The following is a 22,926-nucleotide window of genomic DNA, read 5'->3' on the forward strand; positions in this document are numbered from 1 at the left end:
TGGGTCTCACCTTCTGCTGATGACAAGGGCAATTTCAAGAGGTTTAAGACACATTCACAAGAAAACAGCAATGCTTTGGAGATGATAGGGCTAAGGGGAGTGGATAAAGGATTTGGGATTTTGGTAAGGCCAAAATATGATCCTTGAATATTAAAAAAAATCTGTATTTCATTGAGCACTTTGTTAGTGAGAAGATATGGCATAAGGAGGAGTAATATTTATATAGGTGGAGGGAATCTGTGAAGGTGTTTCTAATAATACAAAAGTTGAAGGGAACCTGTAAACATGTAGGCAAGGAAGATGTTTCGAGGAGTCGTAGGAGGAACTGTTAAAATGAAGGACTTGAATAGATGTTTCTCTAAAGAAGATACATGAATGGCCAATAAGCACATGACAATATGCTCAACATCACTAGTCATCAGGGAAATGCAAATCAAAACCACAGTGAGATACCACTTCACACCTGTTGGGACGACTATTATCACAAACACAGAAAATAACAAGTGTTTGGTGAGGATGTGGGAAAATAGGAACCCTTGTGCACTGCTGGTGGGAATGTAAAATGGTACAGCCACTATGGAAAATGGTATGGTGATTCCTCAAAAAAATTCAATATATGGTAACCTTATAATTCAGAAATTCCACTTCTGGGTATATACCCCAAAGAACTGAAAGCAGGGTCTTGATATTTGTACAGCCTTTCTTCATAGCAGCACTATTCCCAAGAGCCAGAAGGTGGAAGCAATTCAAGTGTTCATTGAAAGATGAATGGATAAATAAAATGTGGTGCATACATACGATAGGGTATTATTATTCAGCCTTAAAAAGGAGGAAATTCTGGCACATGCTGCACCATGGACATTATGCTAAATGAAATAAGCCAGTCATAAAAGGACAAATATTGTATGACTACGTTTATATGAGGTTCCTAGAGTAGTCAAATCCATAGAGACAAAAAGGAGAAAGGTTATCAGGGGCGGGAGAAAGGGGGACCGGGGAGTTATTGTTTAATGGGTTCAGAGTTTCAATTTGGGAAGATGAAAAAGTTCTGCAGATAGATGATGGTGATGGTACATCAACAGTGTGACTAAAATTAACACCACAGAACTGTTCATTTAAAAGCAGTTGAAAGTGGTAACTTTTACGTTATATATATTTCACTACAATAAAAAAAAAGTGAAAAACATAGAAGAAATAGGACTGAAAGCCATTTCCTCCCATTCTAAGCCCTGTTGCCCCAGGGTATCAGATGGGTAAGGTTGCAGAGGGAAAAAGGAGTTCCTTTAATGAGTGACTACTTGTTCTGCTACTGCATTTTCTCATTGAATCCTCACTGACATCCAGTGAGATCTATGCTAATTATTGTCCCCATTTAACAAAGGAGAACCTGAGGCTGAGAAGGGTGAGGTGAGGTGCCGAAGATCACATGGAGCCAGAATGGCAAACCAGGTAACCGGCGTCCACACCTGCTCTCCCTCTGCAGTGCTGGCGGCCAGGGTTTGTCAGCTGGCCTTCCCACGGGAAGGTCACTCTCCTCCTTGGCATGCCCTCGCTATGACACCACGCACATACAGGCTCTTTTCTTTATTTTTAAAAAATTCTGTAGCTGTGGCTGCCCCACCATTGGAGAGGAGAAGTAGGTTGTCAACAAAAGCAATAACCAAAGGCTAAATGTACCTTTGCCCAGAAACGTTCTTGAAATGAGACTCTTGAAGCTTAGGGAGGAAGGGAGGAATGCAAGAGCCCCGTTCCAGCCTTTTGGAAACATGGCTTCGGTTGCTTTTGCCAGGTGAGAGAGTGTGCTTTTACTTCTGCACTTAGTACGTGACTCTGGGCCCTGACTGGGCAGGGTCAGTGCCAGACCCTTTATTTGCCATGACTTCCCTGCAGCTGTGGACGTTTCTGACCCATCTTCCTGAAGCTCTGCCCTTTTCAGATTTCTATGACACTGTCGTTTTATTTTTTTGCTTGTTTGCGCTTTTAGTGCCATATCTATAAAACCATTGCCTAATCCAGGGTCACGAAGATTTATTCCTATGTTTTCTCCTTTTTTTTTTTTTTTTTAAACAGCTCTGTTGACCAGGCTAGAGTACAGTGGAGTTATCATAGCTCACAGCAACCTCCAGCTTCTGGGCTCAAGCGATCCTCCTGCCTCAGCCTCTGGTGTAGCAGAGACTGATTTTTATAATTTTTTTTGTAGGGGTTGGGGGGGGGCGTCTCTTTATATGGTGCTCAGGCTGGTCTTGAATTCCTGCCTCGAGCAATCCTCCTGCCTTGGCCTCTCAAAGTGCTAGGATTACAGGTAGGAGCCACCATGCCCAGCCACTTTTTAAGAGCTTTATCTGTGAATTTTTTATATAAAGGGCCATATAGGAAATATTTTAGGATTTGCCAACCACATATGGTCTCTGTGCATATTCTCTGTTTTTGTTTTGTTTTGTTTTACAGCCTTTAAAAATGTAAAAACTGTTCTAAGCTCTCAGGCCATACTGAAACAGGCTGTGGGTCAGATTTGGCCCCAGGGTCAGAGTTTGCTGATTCCTGTTGTAGGACATTACTGTGGAAGGTTGGATCATTCAGGCAGGAGTTGAGCTGGGCTTGGATTTCTTGTTGCTATGGTTACTTTTGGTGCCCCACAGGCTCCAAATTGCCTCTGGTGAAGAAAATAGGGTTTCTGTAATGCTCCTTTCCCTGCTCAGCAATCCCTCCTGCATGCCGGCACCCTGGGTGGGTCTCTCCACACCTCTCTTCCTTCCCCAGTGGGGCTTCTCTAGGTGCTGTCATCCTTGTGCCTCCTCAGCCCCAGGCAGGTGCTGTGACTGGGTCTCCTGTACGGCCTTCTCAGTATTCCTGCCCCTGCTGCCTATGGCAGCTAGGCTTTGCCTTGTGGCCTGGCGGGTGCTGTGTATGAGTGGCTCCCTGCCCCTGCCCCAGTGGCAGGACCCCTCCGATGGCAGTGGTGTGGCATCCTGGCTCAGGACTGCCTCCTGGAGAGGGGCTTCATCCTTACCTTTGTGCCTCAGGGTGCTGCTACCTTTCTCCCAGCAATTGAAGATTTTGCTTCATAGGAAAGAAGGGTCTGGGTGGGCACTCCACTGGGGTGGGAGCTGGGCTGAGGTCTTAGTTTCTCACCTGTCCCATGGTGGTGGCTGACCCTCTCCTCTGTGCCCAGTCATACTTTGCCCAGCACTGGGGTAGGGGGAGGGGAAGTGTCTCTGCTTTCCTGCCTTCCCGGCAGTCCTTTGTGTGAGCATCCAGGGAGATCCACGGAGGAGAGCCTGGGAGTGGCTGGGAACTGCTCTCCTGTCTGGGCTCTTGGGGGTGCAGTCTTTGTATTATCATGTGAGCCTCTACTCAGCCTTTAGCAAGTCATTACCCTTGAGTGACTGGTGCCTCCTTATCCCCTGCTCTGCTGCTGGGGAGAAGGTGTGGCATCGTGCCCCTTCTGGAAGGGTCCCTGTTGCCCTGTGACCTCATGTCTCAGACAAGTTCAGGAAGGTGTCATGAGTATGGAGTTTGCTAGTTTTTACTCACTGTTAGCCTGGGAGCCGTGCTCTACCTCCTTGATGGAAACACCTACTTCCCTGCCCCTCATGTCATGTGTATATTTAAATAATCCCCATTGAACTGTGTTTTTCTCTCTAAAATGCTCTGTCCAACCTCAGAGTAAATTTTAGAACCCCTGTCTGTTTGCATATGCAGCCTGAGAATTGTTGTGTAGACACTGAGGCATCATAGGAAAGATGGTGCCAGGTCTCAACTGGGAGTGAGTTAGTAGAGTTGCCTCCTGCTGATGACTTTACCAGTTGGGATTATCTTCAGACTCTTCATAAGTGAAGGTGAAACCTGCCTCCTTATAAGGAACGTTGATCAATGTACAGGGTACTAACTTATCTTTTTTTTTTTCTTTTTACATCTCTTTAGACCCTGGAAGCTATCCTGAATTTCAAATACTCTGGAGGCCCGGGCCACATTGAAGGATATTACAGGAACCTCTCCCTGGGGCTGCATGTAGAAGTTGAGCCATCTGTATTTTTCACCCGAGTCAGTACTCTGCCAGCAACCAGGTAAACGTCTCACTGCTGCAAGACAGGCTTGTTCTAGAGTCTGACAGAATCTGCTGAGTTTGGAATGCTGACCTCAGTGTGTGTTTTGGTCCTGTCTTCATGATACCAAGTTGCTTAGCCCCTCTTTGATTTAGGTTCTTCATTAGAAAAACAGACCTTATAAGGGAGCTGCCTCTTCAGGTGGTTGGAAGCAAATGGGCTTCACGCATATTAATAGCATGCTGTAATAATAATACTAACAATTGCAGTGTTCGTGTACCTGGATCTCATTGTGCAGACATATTTCCTGCTCAGCTTGGGCCTTGCCGTAGTCTGGTTCACCTCTCCTACTAGCTGGGGGCTCAGTGGAAAGCCACATGTCTTGGGGACTCCTGGAGGAGCCCAGCATCTCTTTCTATGTCACCCCTGGCATCCCAGTAAGACAAGAGCCTTGTTTTCAGGGCCCGGCTATCCAGCATCTCATGGTGCTCCCAACCATTTGGAGCATCAGGTCATTTCTGCCCAGGGAGCCCTTCTCATACAAAGGGTTTTTTTCTAGTTTACTTTTCAGGCCTAGTCATCCTTCAGGGAGAAGGAAATTGGACGGTTTGTCTACTTTAAACCCAGAAATGGCAAGAGATAATAAGGGTGTTCTTTGAGGTGGGAGATGACAGTTTCTCATCCCAAAATTTCATTTTTGGTGAAGTGGGAATAATGGGGTCTGAGAGCTGTGAGTGGAGCTCCAGCCAGCTGGAGACCCTCGGATGCTCAGGTTCCTGGCCTGGAGCCAGCAGCCTTTGGGAAGCAGGGGCTGGTCACCACCGAGCTCTTCCCCGTGTTCCTGTTCAGCAGGGCCTTGGTCACAGGGATGGGGCGGCCTGGGGTCCTATTGTTTACTCGCAATAGAGTCACGGCAGCAGTGATGCCAAACAGGTCTGTCCTTGAATGTGTGTGGGGGCCTCACATGCAGCACACCCCAACATAGAGTTATGTTGATAGAGGTATGTTAATGTTGACCTAAAAATCGCTTTACAGTGATAAAGCTCCAAATCATAAGTGTGGTTTTAGTTTATAGGAAAGACTGTTTTTCTTCCCAGCCATTGGAGAATGCCTTCAGCAAGAATTAATGGCTTAGCTGGGTATTTTAGCATCACATTTCATCATCTATCACTTTTTCAGTCCTCAGAGTAAGAGCCTTTCCTGCCAAGGCTCACCTCTAGTTTGAATTTGTATAAAGCATTAAAACGCTTGCCCCTGGGGAAAGTTTGGCCAAGACTGCTGCCAGACAATATTAGAGTATTTCAGGCCCTTTCTGTGCATTAGATCTGCTCCATCATGAACCTGGTGTGTGTTTCTTTCTCATCCCCTCATCTCCTGCTGCCACTTCCTATATAAATAATTCTTGGAAGCAGCACAGGTTATCACTGAGCTCTTTTTTTTTTTTTTTTCCCTTTTTCCTCCTATTGATATCTGGCTTTCACGTCATGGCCCCTGCAATTCTAAATGACAATTTAAGATGAGAAAAATGCTGCAAAACATAGATTTGGAAGCATTTGTTGTTAGCGGAGGTGGTATGTGGATCCTGATCCCCCAGCATGGGGACCCCACTCTCTTTTCTTTTGGCCTACGTGTTTCTTTTCCCTACTGTTGGGATTGAGAGTTGATTTCTCCTAATTCTCCTTTTCTGTTATTCCCAAATCTAATTAATCATCAGGTCCTGTGATCACCAGCCTCTGAAATGTCTCTGATTGCCTTCTGCATTCCACTGCACATCTTTGTTACTGTAGACAGAGTTGCCTAATCAGTTTCCCTGCCTTCAGTCTTGTCCTGTGTTATCCTTTAATTACAAGTGTTCCCATTCTACTGCCCTGCTAAAGACTTTCCCAGTGCTTATGAGTTAAAGTCCAAATGATATTCAAGGTGCTTAAAGATCCAACCTAGACCTTCTTCTTTCACTTCTTTTACCGTAATTCCACACTTCATGTCATTAAATATGAAATGCCCAATTTGGAATCAAAAGTATAGTTTATTATATCTCAAACGAGAAGCGGTACAATTAACCAAAGTATGCACCTAAGCTATTGATACAGTTTTGCCACCTTAACGGTAGCTTGTTTATGCCAGCAGTAAGGAAGCCTGGAGAGTGAGTGGCGATAAAATTACAAAAGGCATTTTCCACAGCTTGTTGAGAATTGAATACTTTTTCTTGCAAAAAGTGGTCTAAAGCCTGGAAGAAGTGGTAGTCAGTTAGTGCAAGGTCTGGGGAATATGGTGGATGACAGAGAGTTTCCAAGTCCAGCTTCTGTGGTTTGAACAGTGTTGTTTGTGCGACATGTGGTTGAGAATCATCTTGCAAGAGACTGGCCTGTCTCTCTTGACCTGTCTGAGCTGCTTCATCACAAGCATCCGCATCATTTCATCCAACTGGTTGCAGTAGACATCTGAAATCAACTGACCAGGTTTCATGAAGGTGTAGTGGATGGACCAGTGGCTAGTGCTGGACCACCAAACAGACACCAGTAGCTTTTTATGATGAATATTCAGTTTTGGACTGTGTTTTGGCACTTCATCTTTATCAAACCATTGTGCAGAATGCTTGTGATCATCAAGCAGAGTCCATTTTTCATCACATGTACCAATATGGTATAGAAATGGTTTGCCTTTATGTTGTCACAGCAAAGAAAGGCAAGCTTCAAGTCGATTTCTCTTCTGATAGTCATTTAATTCATGTGGAACCCATCTATCCAGCTTTTTTACCTTGCTGATTTGTTTCAAATAGTCCAGTACTATTGGCATAGTAATGTCAAATCTTGCTGTTAATTCACGCCTAGGTTGAGGTGGATTCACTTCCACTATAGCTTTTAGCTCATCATTATCCACCTTGGCCCAGGTCACCCATGTGGCTTATCTTCAAGATTAAAATCACCAGAATGGCACCTCTCAAACCATCAATGTACTGTGCATTCATTAGCCACATCCTTCCCAAACACTTCCTTGATATTTCAAGCTGTCTGCACTGATTGGTGGCATAATGGAACTCATATTTGAAAATAACATGAATTTTTGACTTATCCACGATTTCACAAAAATTGCTCTAAAGAAAATGTGAAAGATAATAACAACCCCAAAAGTGCATTTGAAAGACTGAGGATGTACTTTCACAATAAGCATAAAACAAGTAGTGTCAAAGTGAAATGTCAGAGATATCAACTGTCTAAACTTAGTACTTAAGGAAATCAGACATTTTATACGTAATTACCTAATACAATCCACTTCATTTCCCCCCATCACTAGAATATGTCAAGGCAGTTTACCCCAATGAGCTTTTGCACACATCTTTTTCTAAAGCCATTATCTTTATTAAACTATAATTCTTTCATCTAACCTTTTGGAAAATATGTTTGCTTTTTATCTATGTTACCATTTTTGTAAAATTTTCCTGAGCCTGACTAGGCAGGGAGGGTTGGTCTTTCGTGGGTTCCCCTGTGCATTCCTTGTATTTCTAATAAAGCACTTACCAGACTGTATTGGAGGTACTTCTTTGTATTCTTTAAGCCCCCACCTCCAAATTTTCAGGTGCTTTGTGAAACACTCTCTGGGCCAAGAGATGGATTGAGCACAGTCCTTGTTTTCCACCAGCTCATCAGTCAGAAATAACACCAGATGGAAACTTGACACTGTCTAAAGCAATGATGAACCCAAGAAATGGTAAATAAGTGAATAAATATAAAAGATTTATTTTCCTCATTTCTTAATTTCTATAAAAGACTAATGTTTAGAGAATAATATTTAATTCTGTAGTGTAAAGCATATATACAATAAAATATGTAACAAAAAATACAGGACAAAAAATGGGTAGGGAAATAGAAGTTCTTGTGTTATATGCGAAGTGTTAAAATATTATTTGAAGAGAGGTTGTGATAAGCTAAAGATACATATTATAAACTCTAGACCAACCACTTAAGGTATGGATAATAAGCCAGGAGGGATAAAATGGAATAATAAAAAATACTTAATCCAGAAAAGGGGGAAGAGGTATCAAGAAAGGTGGAGAAAAGAGCAAGGAACGTATAGTAAAATAGCAAACAAGTAGACTTAAACCTTCTGTATCAAGAATTACATTAAATGTAAATAGACTTAACACTACATTTAAAAGTGAAGATTGTCAAACTATATAAGAAAGCAAGATGGCAACTATGTGCTTTTTATAAGAAACTGAAATTAAATATGCATAATGTAAAAAGAAGATGGAGGAAAAGATATATAAATGTTAATAATTAGAAATGTGGTTAGGGTATATTAATATTAAACAAGTAGACTTTCAAGAGAAAAAGAGAGGACAATTTGTAATAATAGAAGGGATCAAGCCACCAAAAATGCATAACAATCCTAAATGCAAATGTAATTTCAAAATAAAACTGATATACTGAAAGGAGAAATAGTCAACCCTACTATTACAGTTGAATAGTTCAACATTTGTCTCCTGGTATTTGATAGAAGAAGTAGACAAAAAAAAAAAAAAAAAACCAAAAAAAAACAAACAGTAAAAATATAGAAGACTTGAACAATTTTATGAACTAACTCTACCTAATCAATATTTGTAAAAAAGTAAATGCTTGTGTTAGAAAAAAATGAATGGCTTAAAATTAGTGATACAGCTTCTGTATTAGATAAACATGAGCAAAGTGTACCCAGAGTAAACTGAAGAAATAATAAAGAATAAGAGTAGATATCAATGAAATAGAATATGAAAAAAGAATATATAAAGTCAATGAAACCAACAGTTGGTTCTTTGAACAGATTAATAATGATATTAATAATTTGTGACCAAGATGATTAGGGAAAAACGAGAAAACACAATTACCAATAATGAGAACAAAAGAAGTGGCATCACTACAGATTCTGCAGACATTAAAAGGATAAGAGAATATTGTGAAAAGACATAGTCTAATAAATTTGACAACTTAGATGAATGGGACAAATGTTCTGAAAGACACAAATTACTAAAATTGATGGAAGAAGAAATAGAACACATGAATAGTCACGCATCAGTTGAAGAATTTAAATTCTTAATTCAAAACTTCCCATGAAGCAAACTTTAGGCCCAGATGGCTTCACTGTGAAATATACCAAGCTTTTAAGAAAGAAATAATATCACCTTTATAAGAACTCTTTCAGAAAATAAGCAAGGAGGAAATACTTCCTATCTCCCATTTTATAACAACAGTATCACCTTGATGCCAATCTGAGTGACATTATGAGAAAATAAAACTTTAGACCAATAACCTCATGGATAAAAATGTAAAATATGAAAACAAAATATTTATCAAATGAGCTTCAACAATATATCAAAGGGATATTACAGCATGAACATTTCAAGTTTTACCTGGAAGTATGAGGTGGTTTTACCTATGAAAAATCAGTCATTGAAATTTATCACATTAGCAAAATAAAGGAGAAAGTCATATGATTATGTTTATGAAGAAACATCATTTAAGAAAATAAACAATTATTTATTATAGAAACATTCAGTAAACTAGGATTAGATGAGATCTTAATGTGATAAAGGCCATCTACAAAAACCCTATAGTTAATGTTATACTTAAAGTTGAAAGTCTGATCATTTTTTCTCTAAGATGAGGAAAATTAGACAAGTATCCACTGTATTCATTATTTTTCTGGCAGTCCTAACTAGAGCAATAAGATAAAAAAAATTAAAGGCATAAAAATCAGAAATGAAGAAATTATTATTATTCGTTTGTCTTTGCATGGCACACAAGATCATATATATAAATACTCCAAGAAAAATACCAAAGAAATTATTAGAAATATTACTAAATAAACTTAGCAAGATTGCAGGATACCTTTCAGTATTTAAAAATCAATTGTATTTCTATATACCAGCAACTAACAATTTGAAAATGAAATTTTAAAAATTATGTAATAGAATCAAAACCATAAAACACTTGGGGAAAATTTTCTAAAAATATGATCTCTACTTATAAAATAACCACAATGACAAGAAATTAAAGAAGACTTAAACAATTGCAGAAATATATCATGCTTATTGATTGAAAGAGTCAGTTTTTATTAAGATATCAGTTTTACAATAATTGATAATAAATTCAATGCAATCTCAATCAAAATCCTACTAGGATTTTTTTTTTTAGTGGAAATTGCCAGGTAGTTTTAAGTATTGTTTTGACTGCTTTGTCATATATCTGATGGCAAAATGAGGATGGATTTTTATCTGGGTTTTCTGTTCTGATTCACTGGTCTGTGTCTCTGTTTTTTTTTTTTTTTGTGCCAGTACCATGCTTTTTTGGTTACTGTAGCTTTGTAGTGTAGCTTGAAGTCTGATAAAGTGATACCTCCTGATTGGTTCTTTTTGCTTAAGGTTGCCTTGGCTATTCGGGCTCTTTTCCGGTTCCATACCAGAAAAGAATCCCTATTCAATAAATGATGCCAGGAAAATTGGACAGCCACATGTAGAAGACTGAAACAGGATCTGCACCCCTCACCACTCACAAAAATTAATTCATAATGGATAACACACTTAAACATAAGGCATGAAACTATAAGAATTCTAGAAGAAAATGTTGGAAAAACTCTTATAGACATTGGCCTAGGCAAAGAATTTATGAAGAAGACCCCAAAAGCAATCACAGCAACAACAAAAATAAATAAATGGGACCTGATCAAATTATAAAGCTTCTACACAGCCAAGGAAACAATCAATAGAGCAAATAGACAACCTACAGAATGGGAGAAAATATTTGCATGCTATACATCTGATAAAGGACCAATAACTAGAATCTACAAAGATCTCAAGCAAATCAGCAAGAAAAAAAATCAAATAACCCCATTAAAAAGTGGACAAAAGACATGAACAGAAACTTTTCAAAAGAAGATAGACTAATGGCCAAGAAACATGAAAAAATGCTCAACATCTCTAATTATCAGGGAAATGCATATCAAAACCACAGTGAGATATCACCTAACCCCAGTGAGAATGGCTTTTATGAAAATTCCCAAAACAACAAATGCAGGTATGGATATGGAAAGATAGAAACATTTATACACTGTTGGTGGAAGTGCAAACTAGTATAACCTCTATGGAAAGTAGTTTGGAGATAACTGAAAGAACTAAAAGTAGACCTACCATTTGATCCAGCAATCCCACTACTGAATATTTACCCAAAGGAAAAAAGGATATTTTACAAAAAAGACACCTGTACCTGAGTGTTTATAGCAACACAATTTATAATGGCAAAGATGTGGAAACAACCCAAGTGCCCATCAATTCATTAGTGGATTAATAAAATGTGGTATATGTATACCATGGAGTACTACTCACCCATAAAAAATGGTGAACTAATACCTCTTGTATTAACCTGGATGGAACTGGAGATCATTCTTCTAAGTGAAGTATCACAAGAATGGAAAAATAAACACCACATGCACTCACCATTAAATTGGAACTAATCGAACACACATGTACATATGGAAATAAATCTCATTGGAAATCAAGCATGTAGGAATGGGGAGGAGGGGATGAATAAATTCATACCTAACAGGTACAATGCCCATTATCTGGGTGATGGGCATACTTATAACTTTGACTCAAACTGTACAAAAGCAATTTATGTAGCCAAAGCTTTTGTACCCCCATAGTACTCTGAAAGGAAATAAAATAAAATAAATTGTTTTAAAATAGAACAGACCTAGAATAGATAAATAACTTGACAAAAAGGAATAAAGTTGGAGGACTCAGGCTTTATGATTTTAAGACCATATAAAGTTACAGTAATCAAGACTGTGTGTTATTGGTGTGAAGATAGACAAAGAGATCAATGGACTAGAATAGATAGTCCAGAAATAGATCCAGTCGTATCTCATCAGTTGATTTTTTAACAAGGTGCAAAAACAGTTTCATAGGGAAAGAAAAATCTTTTTAAACAAAATATGTTGGAATAACTGGATATCTATGTGGAAAAAAATTGACCTTATACCCATATATAGCATCATACCCAAAAATTCAGTTGAAGTATAGCAGAGTATATTCTTGACTTTGGGAAAAAGATTTCTTAGATGGGGTCAGAAACTACTAACCATAAAATAAGAAGTTGATCAGATGAATTTCATCAAAATTAAAAACTTCAGCTCGTCAAAAGATAGTTACACACTGGGAAAAATATTTGCAGCATATTTGTTTAATAAATGTCTTGCATCTAATATATATGTGTATATATACATATATATAAAATGAAGCTATAAAACAAATACTGAAAAGACAATAAATAGAATATTTGAACAGATATTTCTCAAATGGCCTACGATCACCTGAAAAGTGCTCAACATTGTTAATCGTTAGAGAAATGGAAATTAAGACCACAATTAAAAAATTTTGTACCCCCATAATAAGCTGAAATAAAAAAAATACCACTATATACACACTAGAATGGCCAAAAATTAAAAAACATAACACCAAAAGTTGGTGAGAATGTGAAATAATTGGAACTCACATCAATTGCTTGTTGGAGCATAAAATGATACAACCGCTTTAGAAATTAGTCAGGCAGTTCTTCATGAATTTAAATATATACCTCTCCAGTGATCTAGCAATTTCATTTCTAGATATTTACTCAAGAGAAATAAAAATCCATATCCACAGAAAGACTCCTGCATGAATTTCAGAACAGCAAATCTTAATGACTCTAAGCTGGAAGCAACCCCATATGCTCATCAACAGATGAATGAATGAATGATTTGTGGGCTCTTCATACAGTGGAATACCACTCAGAAATAAAACGAACTACTAGGACATGGAACAACATGAGATAAGCTCAAAATCATGCTACTGATCCATCAAAGGAATCTAGTCAGAAAAGAAAACATACTATATCATTCCATTTATATAAATTTCTAGAACAGGAAAACCTATTTTATGATAAAAGAAATCTGAACAGTGGTTGACTCTGGGTTAAGGTGTGGTGGGGCAGGAATTAACTGGGAAGGGAATAGTGTTGGCCTGGGATTTTCCAGACATTACCTCTGAAATTCCCTTGGGAAACCAGGACCGTTGGTGATTCTAGAAAGAAGAGAATATCTTTCTGACTTGATGAAATGTTGTATATCTTGATAAGGGTGTCGGTTATAGGGTTGTAGACAAATGTAAAAACTTGTCAAACTAGTATACACTTCAGGTTTGTGTATTTGATTATATGTAAATTTTACCTTGATTGAAACATTTTTGATGCTCATATATAAAAGTATATACACACTTGGAGAGAACCCCTAATTTTGACTGGAGAGGTCTGGAAAGGCATTACAGAAAATGAAACATTGTACTCATTCTTGAAGAATGAATAGTATTTCACCACCCCGCCTCATGGGAGGAATGGGGGCAGTGTTAACAACATGCTTCCAACTCCCTCACGAGAAGTTGAGCTCTGTGGAACCTGGAGCCAGGTTGTTCACCTTTGTACCTCAGAACCCAGCACCTTGGCCCATGGCAGGCAGCCAGTGAATATCTATTCAGGAATGACTGGTTGTAAAATAGCCAGACTGTATTTATTCAGGTGTCTTTCTGTGTAAAAGAAATGACCCCACATATAGACATTTAAGTTCTCTTTTTTCTTAGACATCTGTGTAAATTGCATGGCCTGGAATACAACAGAATTAGCATACATTTTGGGCTTATTGAAGTTCTGTGACATAGTATATTGCAAATTCATTATTTTTCTTTTTGCTCACAGGTGAAGATTTTTCTTTTAGCATCATGCCATGTTAGAGTTATACACATGCCCAGAGATGGCCTATTTCAACACATGTGCATTGCAAAGAAGGCCCAGAGAGGTTATCCGATTTGCCTGGGTTCACACAGCTTGCTGGTGACAGCACCAGTATCTATCCCGGCTTCAAGGTCACTGCAAGGAGGCTCACAGCAAAGGAGACCTTAGGCATTTATGTCAGTGTGAGCCTGCGTGGAGATTCAGGCTGATTTTAGTGCAAATAGAAGCCAAGTATACGTCAAAAGATCACTTTACTGCTGGCATGAACAGAATCATCTATTGTGAAACCAAAATACAAATGGATGTTGGTTATTTGCCCCTGGGATAGCCTGTGTATCTACTCCTCTTATTAATATTAATAATTTCTGCAACTTTTCTCATTGGTATTTTTTTAAATGTTAGTTTTCTGGAGGAGACAGGGGAAAAGGAAATCCAATTTATTCAGGGCCTACTATATTCCAGGGGCTGTCCTAGGCGCGTTGTGTTCAGCCTCCCATTTAGATTCCAGCGAACCCTTTGAAGTTGGTGTTACTATCTGGAGACGCTAAGTAACTGACCTTGCGTTGCACGTTAATGAGTGGAAGAGGTGCAGTTTGAATGACGGCCTTCTTGGCACCCAGACCGAAGCTTTCTGCCACACTTTCTCTGTCCTGGGAGTCCACAGACCTGGGTCTTGGTTTCTGTTCTGCTGCTTACACACTTTGTAGGAAACGTATCTTTGGAGGGTTTTGTGCATGGTTTTGTTTTGTTTTGTTTTTATCTCTCCCAGCAGCAGCTTTCCTGTCCCTCACTGGAGTGATCCTCTCAGCTCTGCTCACCTCATTAGAATAAGAGAATCAAATTAAACAACAGAGGGGGCGTTTTTTCCTAAACACCACCGCCACTGAAGCACAATATAGATGTGAGGTGGAATCCTTTTTTTTTTTTTTTTTTTTTTTTTTACCATTCTCCCTCTGGGGAGTACCTAGGTCTCAGCTGACTTTTATTTAGAAGATCAATTACCTTTGAGATTCACTTTTTACACAGAGCTGCCTGGTAATGCTGTTAGGGACTGGAAGGAAATGGATTAGGCCGCGCTGTCCCTGTCTGAGTGCTGAGCTTCCCTCTCTCCTGAGGAGCAATTTCTTTCTAGCCTGCTGCAGTAAATGATCCAATCTTAGCCATTGAGCTCTGAGCTGTTTGGAAGATGCACTCCTCTGAGGAGGGTGTGGGGTGTAATAGTTATTGCATTACTGATAGAAATTGTACCACTAAAGACACCACAGCACTTACCCTCAGTTGTTTCAAAACATCCCATTGGCCCCAGTGGGGTAGAGACAGCTCAACCTTATGCGGGGCGGATGTTCTTGGATACGTAAGAAAGGTCCTTTTAATGTTGAGTTTTATCATGGTAGATCTTTTTCTATATTTATTTATTAAATTGGTTTTAAATTTAACACGAATTTAGAATTTTAGCACCAAGATTCAGAACAAAATGTACCTGTATCTGATTTCCCATTTTGATTCTCCTCCTTATTTGTACTGTGGTCTTGAGTGAGTCAGTCCCATTTCTTTAAGCATCATTTTCCCTTCATCTCGAAATGGAGATAGCATTGATCTTGCAGGGTCACAAAATTGTGTGTTTAAAAATTGTATGTAACGTGTTTGAAAAATTGTACACAATGTCTGACACAAGGTACATAATGGAAAATTGGTGGTCGTCTTTTTCTTGTATGTGTGATCTATGAATGTGCCAAATTCCAGGGATAAAGTGATGAGTCAGTCCTGTAAACACACCAGCTTTGCAGTAGCTTCCTTGCACTGAGGCTATTACTTGCCTCAGTGGATCTGAAAGCCCTGTTTGTTGGCCTTCCTTCCCACTTTATCCTCAGTTCTCTGAAGACAAACACTGTGACTTGTCCTTCTGGCAGCACCTCGCATGGTGCCTAGCATTGAATAAACGGTCAATGTTCAACTGAATTGGTGAATAAATGCAGTATGACAACTGGGATATGATCAATGTGTGGCAGGAGCTTTGAAGAAAGAGCAGCTAAGTTTGCACTGAATAGTCAGAGGAAGTGCGATAGGAGTTCTTTGTTTAAGTAGGTAGGAGACAGTTTACTTTTCCTACAATCAGGAATGGCTTAAGCAGGCAACAAGTGCAGCGTGGGGAGAAGTGAGACGTTTGGAGCCCCCTTATGAAGTATTTTCTGGGTTTTCCATTTTTCTGTGCTTTAGGTGGCTTCTGTGTGATGAGGTTGTTACAGCACCTTCCCCAGAGGCCCGTGGGAGATTAAGTAGCCTGTCCTCACAAAGCACTTGGACTAGGACCCCACACGTGAGTGCTAGGGAGTGTTGGCTATGTAACATTGTATCCCATTTTATAGCTGAGGGACTAAGGCATAGGGAGGAGAAATAACTAGCCTGTCCTTATCCATGGCTGCAGTTGGTCCCTGGCCATTGGGGACCCGCAGGCTAGCCAGCAGAAGGCAGCAGAGCCGAGAGATGAAGAAAATGGGTTTTGGAGGCAGACTGACTTGTGTTGGAATCCCAGCTTGCCACGTTGGGCAAGTTACAGAATCTTTATAAAATAGGGCACCTTATAGGGTTGTTGAGAGTATTAAAGTAAGAAATCATGTATCAAGTGTTAAAGCAGAGCCTGGCTTATAGCAAGCATGCACTACCTGGGAATTGGTACAGTCCTTCCCTCTTGTCTTTGTACATGTGTTGCAGGCAATGCCTTGTCTTTGTTTTCTCCTTTTAAGTAAGTCCCTGAGATTACTGGCGCATGGTAGGGACATCACAAATGGCTATGATGGGTACTTTGATTTTAAGGAGAGAAGAAAGGATTTGGAATCAGAGGACATGGATCTCTAGTTCCTGCCTTGAACAGTTCTCTCAGATGCTCTGAGCCCTTCTTTATCTAAAAATATTAGGAAGATTATATAAAACAATGTGTTTTCTTCCATAATTTTTTTCCTGAAAGCCAAAGTCATTCAAACTTGTTATACAAAATGCATGCCTTGTGGAAATATGTCAAGTAGAAAATGTATCTGTTAACTATCTGTTGCAATGTCATCTCACAGACACATCTACTATTAACAGTTTAATACAAATTTCTCCAAATTTCATACTCATCTAAATATATAAACAATATTTGCTACTATTATCTTTAAAATAGAAATAAAATATTATTCTTTTGCAAATTAAAAAATGTTTAATACATTTTGATCATCTTTCCATCTCAGTACATATAGATTTCCTTATTTGTTTATAGATTGCATACTTTTTCATTGAATAGATATACCATAATGTTTTAATTACTTCTCTATTGAGAGATATTTGGATTGTTTTTGATATTTTCCCATTACAAACAGTTTTGCACTGAATATTCTTGTATTAATATATAAATATTTGTGCATGTGTGGAATGGTTTTTGTAATATAAATTCTAATAATTTTTAGTTTTAATGTTTATTGTGGAGTTTTCCTCCATAATTTATTCCTGAGTGTGTGAGAATGCTGGTATCTTTCTATCACAGACATCACTGAATATATCATTCTTTTTCATTGTTTGAAGTTTGATGGATGTGAAATATCTCACTGTTTATAATTTTAATTTCTTTAATTTTGAGTAGGATAAAGCATCTTTGTATATGTTTATTGAACATTTACATTTCTTCTATGTGTTCTCATATTTAGTCTTAGCCTATTTTAAAATTTTTATTAATCCTTTTTATTGATCTTCAGGAACTTTTTGTGTGCTATATATTTTAACCTTATCCTAATTTGTCCTTTGCATTTTCATGTGAATTATTATGGGGTTTTTTTTGGCTGTATACTTTACTTTTATGTAGTAAAATGATCATTTTGTTCTTTTTTTAAATTCAGGATATTATGGGGGTACAAACATTTTGGTTACATGTAATGCGTTTGCCTCACCCAAATTAGGGCCACAAGCATGCCCTTTCCCCCTACAGTGTGCTCCGCTTCCATTAGTTGTGGGTTTACCCCCCCACCCCCACAACCTGACCAGAACCCAGTGAGTATCACTACCATGTGAACATCTTAGTGTTGATCCGTTAGTACCAATTTGATAGTGAGTACATGTGGTACATGTTTTTCCATCCTTATGATACCTCACTTCAAAAGATGGGCTCAATCTCTATCCAGGGGAATATAAGAAGTGCTAGTTTGCTATTGTTTTTTGTAGTTGAGTAGTATTTCATGGTATATATATATACCACATTTTATTAATCCATTCATGTATTGATGGGCACTTGGGTTGCTTCCACATCTTTGCAATTGTAAATTGTGCTGCTATAAACATTCGAGTGCAGAAGTCTTTTTTATAGAATGTCTTTTTTTTTTCCTTTGGGTAGATGCCTAGTAGTGGGATTTCTGGATCAAATGGTATTTCTATTTTTAGCTCTTTTAGGTATCTCCAAATTACTTTCCACAGGGGTTGTACTAATTTGCAGTCCCACCAGCAGTGTGAGAGGGTTCCAATCTCTCCACATCCAGGCCAGCATTTCTTGTTTTGGAACTTTTTGATAAAGGCCATTCTCACTTGAGTTAGGTGATATCTCATTGTAGTTTTGATTTGCATTTCCCTAATGATTAGAGATGATGAGCACTTTTTTATATGTTTGCTGGCCATTAGTCTGTCGTCTTTTGAAAAGTTTCTGTTCATGTCCTTAGCTGGCTTCTGGGTTTCATGTATTTTATGAAAAACTTCCCCTACTTAAGACTTAGTAAATATTCTTGGTTTTCTGTTAATATATTTATGATTTTACATTTATATTATTCTTCCATTTTTCATTTATTTTTTGCATATGGTAAAGATTGGGAACTAATTTTTTTAACCATAAAAATCTAAAGAACAATGTAAAATGTAAAGTATTACACAAATTTAGTTGTCATAACTGTTAAAAACTAAATTTTGGTTAATTATTCATGGTATAAATAATGAGTGCCTACAACAGTTAAAAGTAATTTCTTGTTTACAGTGTGTATATTTTTTGATTGCCCATCAGAAGTTACCAGCATGTAGTACAACTGAGTTTGCGTGAATATACCTGTTTCCCTACAGCCTCACCAGCACTGCATTCTCCCTCCTTCCCTTTTTCCTTCCTTCCTTCCCTCCTTCTTTCCTTTCTTCCTTCCTACAAATATTTTATGCACCCTATTTTGTGCCAGGCACTGTCCTAGGCACTGAACACACAGCAATGAATAAAGTTAAGTCCATGCTCTGCAAGAGTTCGCAGCAGGTGGTAAGTACCGTGGAAAGCAGCGGTGCTTCGGCAGCAGTGGCAGCAGCGGGGGAGGTGGGGCTGTCAGCTGGGCTGTGATGATCCTGGGCTGTAGTCTCTAGAGGCGATCACAATCTAGCTGGTTCTGGATTTGTTTTGAAAGAACAATGCAGGCCAAGAATTGCCATTTCATGGGGAGTATGGTGGCTCTACGGCTTTTGTCTTGAGAATCTGGGAAAATAGAAGTGCCATGTACCGAGAAGGGAAAGATTGTAGGAAAAACAGGTTTTAAAATCTTTTGTTAATTTAATAAGTTCAAGGTATAAATAAATATATTTTTGCTATTTTCCCATTTATGTTGTTTTAATCATACCTATGATTTTTTTCCCCGACCTTTGCTCACTGTACTTCTTTTTAAATGATAAATTGGGCCTTTGCTCATTTATCTTGTGCCATCTTGGCAATATCAGTATGTTCTTATAACAAGAGCGCCATATTTGCATCATAGAAGTGATATTAAACTGTCTGTTGGTTGACCTAGTGTGGAAACGGAGGATTCTATTCTTCTGAAGTATCAAGGATTTAAGACTTCCCTTTTTTTCCCCCCCCCACGATAAGTACATTTCTGCAGAGGGAGAAAATGTACTAATTCCATTATGCTTCCAAACCCTGGAAGGAGTTTTAGAACTGTAGACAAAACCTCTTTTTTCTTTCTCCCCTCCTTAGATGACTAAAAATAGAAATAGTTTTTAGATTCTGTTGGTTTGATTCAGACCTATGTCAATTTTTTTTGTTTATTTTGAAATAATTATAGATTCATAGGAAGTTGAAAAGAATAAAGCTGTACAGGAAAATTCTATGCACCCTACAACCAGCCTTCCCTACCGGGATATAAAATATTCAAGTCTTTGGTTGGGATATTTAGAAAACAAATACTGAAAAGAATTATTTTAAGTGCCAAATTAAGATGCCTTTGTAATTGTTTAAAACTCTGATCAACTTTCCAAGTTTGTGTCTATAACGAGGCATCTGATGCAGATGAGACACGGCGGGCCATGAGATGACTGGTGGCCAAAACAGATGAAGGTGAAGGGACAGACGTTCCTCTTGAGCACCGTGCCCTGTGCTTTGCCGTTATTTCTCCAGAGTAAATGCACGTGCAAGCCAGGCTGGGTCCACGAAGCAAACTGGGCCTTGCTCCCTCTTAGACCGGTGATTTTATAATCCAGACGCTGCCATCAGCAGCTGTCTTACATCTCAGAAGTTCTCAGAAAGAATGTTCAAGGGCAGGGTAAGGGGCTCACCTTCTTCCTTGTGGAAGTTGCAGAGGGACAGCCCAGCTGGGGAATCTCATCTTGGGAGTTGGTAAGAGGAAAGGGCTGTGCCGCCTAGAGCGAAGCCCTTGGCCCATGGGCATCAGCACCACTTTTGTGCCATCAGTCACTATTTATGGTGGGCCCTTGAGGAACACCGGGGAAGTCACAGAGATCTGCTGCAAGGCCTGCTCAGAGACCTACTTTTGTGAGACAAGGGAGCTAGAGAACATGTTTGAGCTGCTGTTGCAGGCTGTGCGTATCATGCTGCCTCAAGATCGCTGTCAGAGTTGATTCCTGGAATCTCGGGTTGGAAGGGATCCTAACAACTGGATGTCTGTGCTCCACCCCACCCCTCACCTGTTGGCTTGTGCCCCCTGAACTGCTAAGCATGCTTTTTGTTGCCTTTCCCATTATTAACATATTGCGGAGCTGTATAGGCCAGGAGCTAGGGCCCAGCCTGCCACACAGCAGTAGCAGGTAGACATTCTATCTAGACTGACATTGACTCTGTAATTAACGCTCCCTCATTCCACGTGTCAAACAGTTGTGAGCCACCCAAGTGTACCACCTCCTAGTGAACTACCTCACATGTAATTGTTCTGTTTCTGCTCACAGGTATATCTCGCGGGGGACATATTTTATGTTTTACTGATAAATGTTATTAAATTACTAAAACCGGTAATTTTAAGTGAGCCGTATTTTTAGATTGATATATTTCTATATGTTATATGTTAATGTTGGTTTTTAAATAGTATTAATATTATCTAAGGACAGATTTAAAGTTTTTCTATCTAATAAGTACTATGCACTATGTAATATACTTGAAGGCCTGATTTATAAACATTAACTAAAAATGCATTTGTCATATTTGGTTTGGGGATTGAATGTGTGTTGAAAGGGGGAATGTTCAGCATCAACAAGTGGTCAGAGTTTCTTTTTTACTTTATGTTTTGAATTCTTGCATTTTTAAAGTTCTGTTTGTTCAATCATTGTAGAGTTTAATTTCCAAATGATGATACATGAATCATGATTTGAATTTGTTATTTGCAAGTAATTTTCTACAGATAATCTTTTGCAAATTTGGATGTCTTAATTCCCGGAAAATGAAAAGCCAAATTGGACATAATCATCATTATATGTTATAATTCTAACATTGTTTTTGAGGCGCCTACACATGAATTCTGATTAGATGAAACCAGCTCACTGACCTGGTGACAATCACCTGGAGGCACAGTGGCAAGATTGTTTTTATGTCCCTCTTTAACGTGTATTCTTCATGGTTCTTGTCTCTAATCAGTGATCATTTACGAGTACAAATTAGACAGTTTAACAGAGCTTAAACTTTTTGCTTATCAAAACCACTATGGTGCTGAGTGTTGGTCAGTTCAGAGATAAGGCAAAGGTGTGACTGAGTCATGAGCATGTTCCTCTGATCCCTACCAGGTCCTGGGTGCTTCCTGTACATTCATCATCTCAAGTGGTTTCTTTCTTTCTAAATAGCTTTATTGAAATGTAATTTACATACCGTATAATTCACCCACTTAAACTACACAATTCAAATGTTTTAATGTATCCAGAGTTGTTCAACTCTCACAACAATCTAAGTTTAAAACTTTTTGTCCTCTCAAAAGAAACCCTGCACCCTCTGGCTGTCCCTCCCCATGCCCCCAGCTTTGGTCCCCCACCCTAGGCAACCACTGATGTGCTTTCTGTCTCTGTAGATTTGCTTATTCCAGGTATTTCATATAAACAGAAGCAAACAATATGTCACTGGCTTCTTTCACTTAGCGTATTTTCAAGGTTCAACCACAATGAAGTATCAGTATGTCATTTATTTTTATTGCTGAATATTCTATTATATGGATGTACTATATTTTGTTAATCCATTCATTAGTTGAGGGACATTTGGGTGGAGTCTACTTTTTGGCTATTATGAATAATGCTATTAGGAGCATTCCTGTACAAGTTTTTGTGTGGATGTATGTTTTCATTTCTCTTGGTTATAACCCAGGAGTGAAATTGCTGGATTATATAGCAACTCTATGTTTAAACTGCCAGATTGTTTTCCAAAGTGGTTGCACCATTTTACATTCCCACCAACAGTGTATGAATATCCAGTTTCTGCACATCCTTGCCAAATATTTGTTATTGTATATATCTTTTGGTTATAGCCACTCTAAATTGTTTCTCTTAAGAGGACATTTTAAAAACATAATTTAAAATTTATTAATTAAAAAGTTAGAGACAGACACTCTTCCTGCCTTCAATAATGTGAAGCTCCAGAGACCCTTCACAAGGACTGGATGCTTGTTGGCCTTTGATAGAGAAATGCCCCCATGTTCCTCTCTGCCACGAAACCCGCCCTTTCTACTTTAACAGCCATGCGTTGACTCAGGCCCATCACCTTTGTCCCCTTAGGACTAACCTCCTCATCTCTTTCTTGGGTAGTTGTGACAACTTTTTAAAGTCACTTGCCTTCAATTTCTCCTTTTCCCATTCTTTCTCCCAATAGATGCCAAAGTGTTCTAAAACACCTGCAT

At 38.8% G+C, this 22,926-nt stretch overlaps 1 protein-coding gene across 5 annotated transcripts in view; it reads left to right on the forward strand.

Moving 5' to 3' along the window:
* Window positions 1-22,926, forward strand: part of TRAPPC9 (trafficking protein particle complex subunit 9) — a 604,744-nt gene that overhangs the window by 355,027 nt on the left and 226,791 nt on the right. For all 5 annotated transcript variants that reach the window (XM_069465953.1, XM_069465949.1, XM_069465951.1 and 2 more), the window contains one exon: window positions 3,925-4,067. In XM_069465953.1, coding sequence (XP_069322054.1) covers window positions 3,925-4,067 — 143 coding nt within the window. The remainder of the gene's footprint in view (window positions 1-3,924; window positions 4,068-22,926) is intronic.

The sequence above is a fragment of the Eulemur rufifrons genome, chromosome 3 (genome assembly GCF_041146395.1).
Source record: "Eulemur rufifrons isolate Redbay chromosome 3, OSU_ERuf_1, whole genome shotgun sequence".
Classification (NCBI taxonomy): domain Eukaryota; kingdom Metazoa; phylum Chordata; class Mammalia; order Primates; family Lemuridae; genus Eulemur; species Eulemur rufifrons.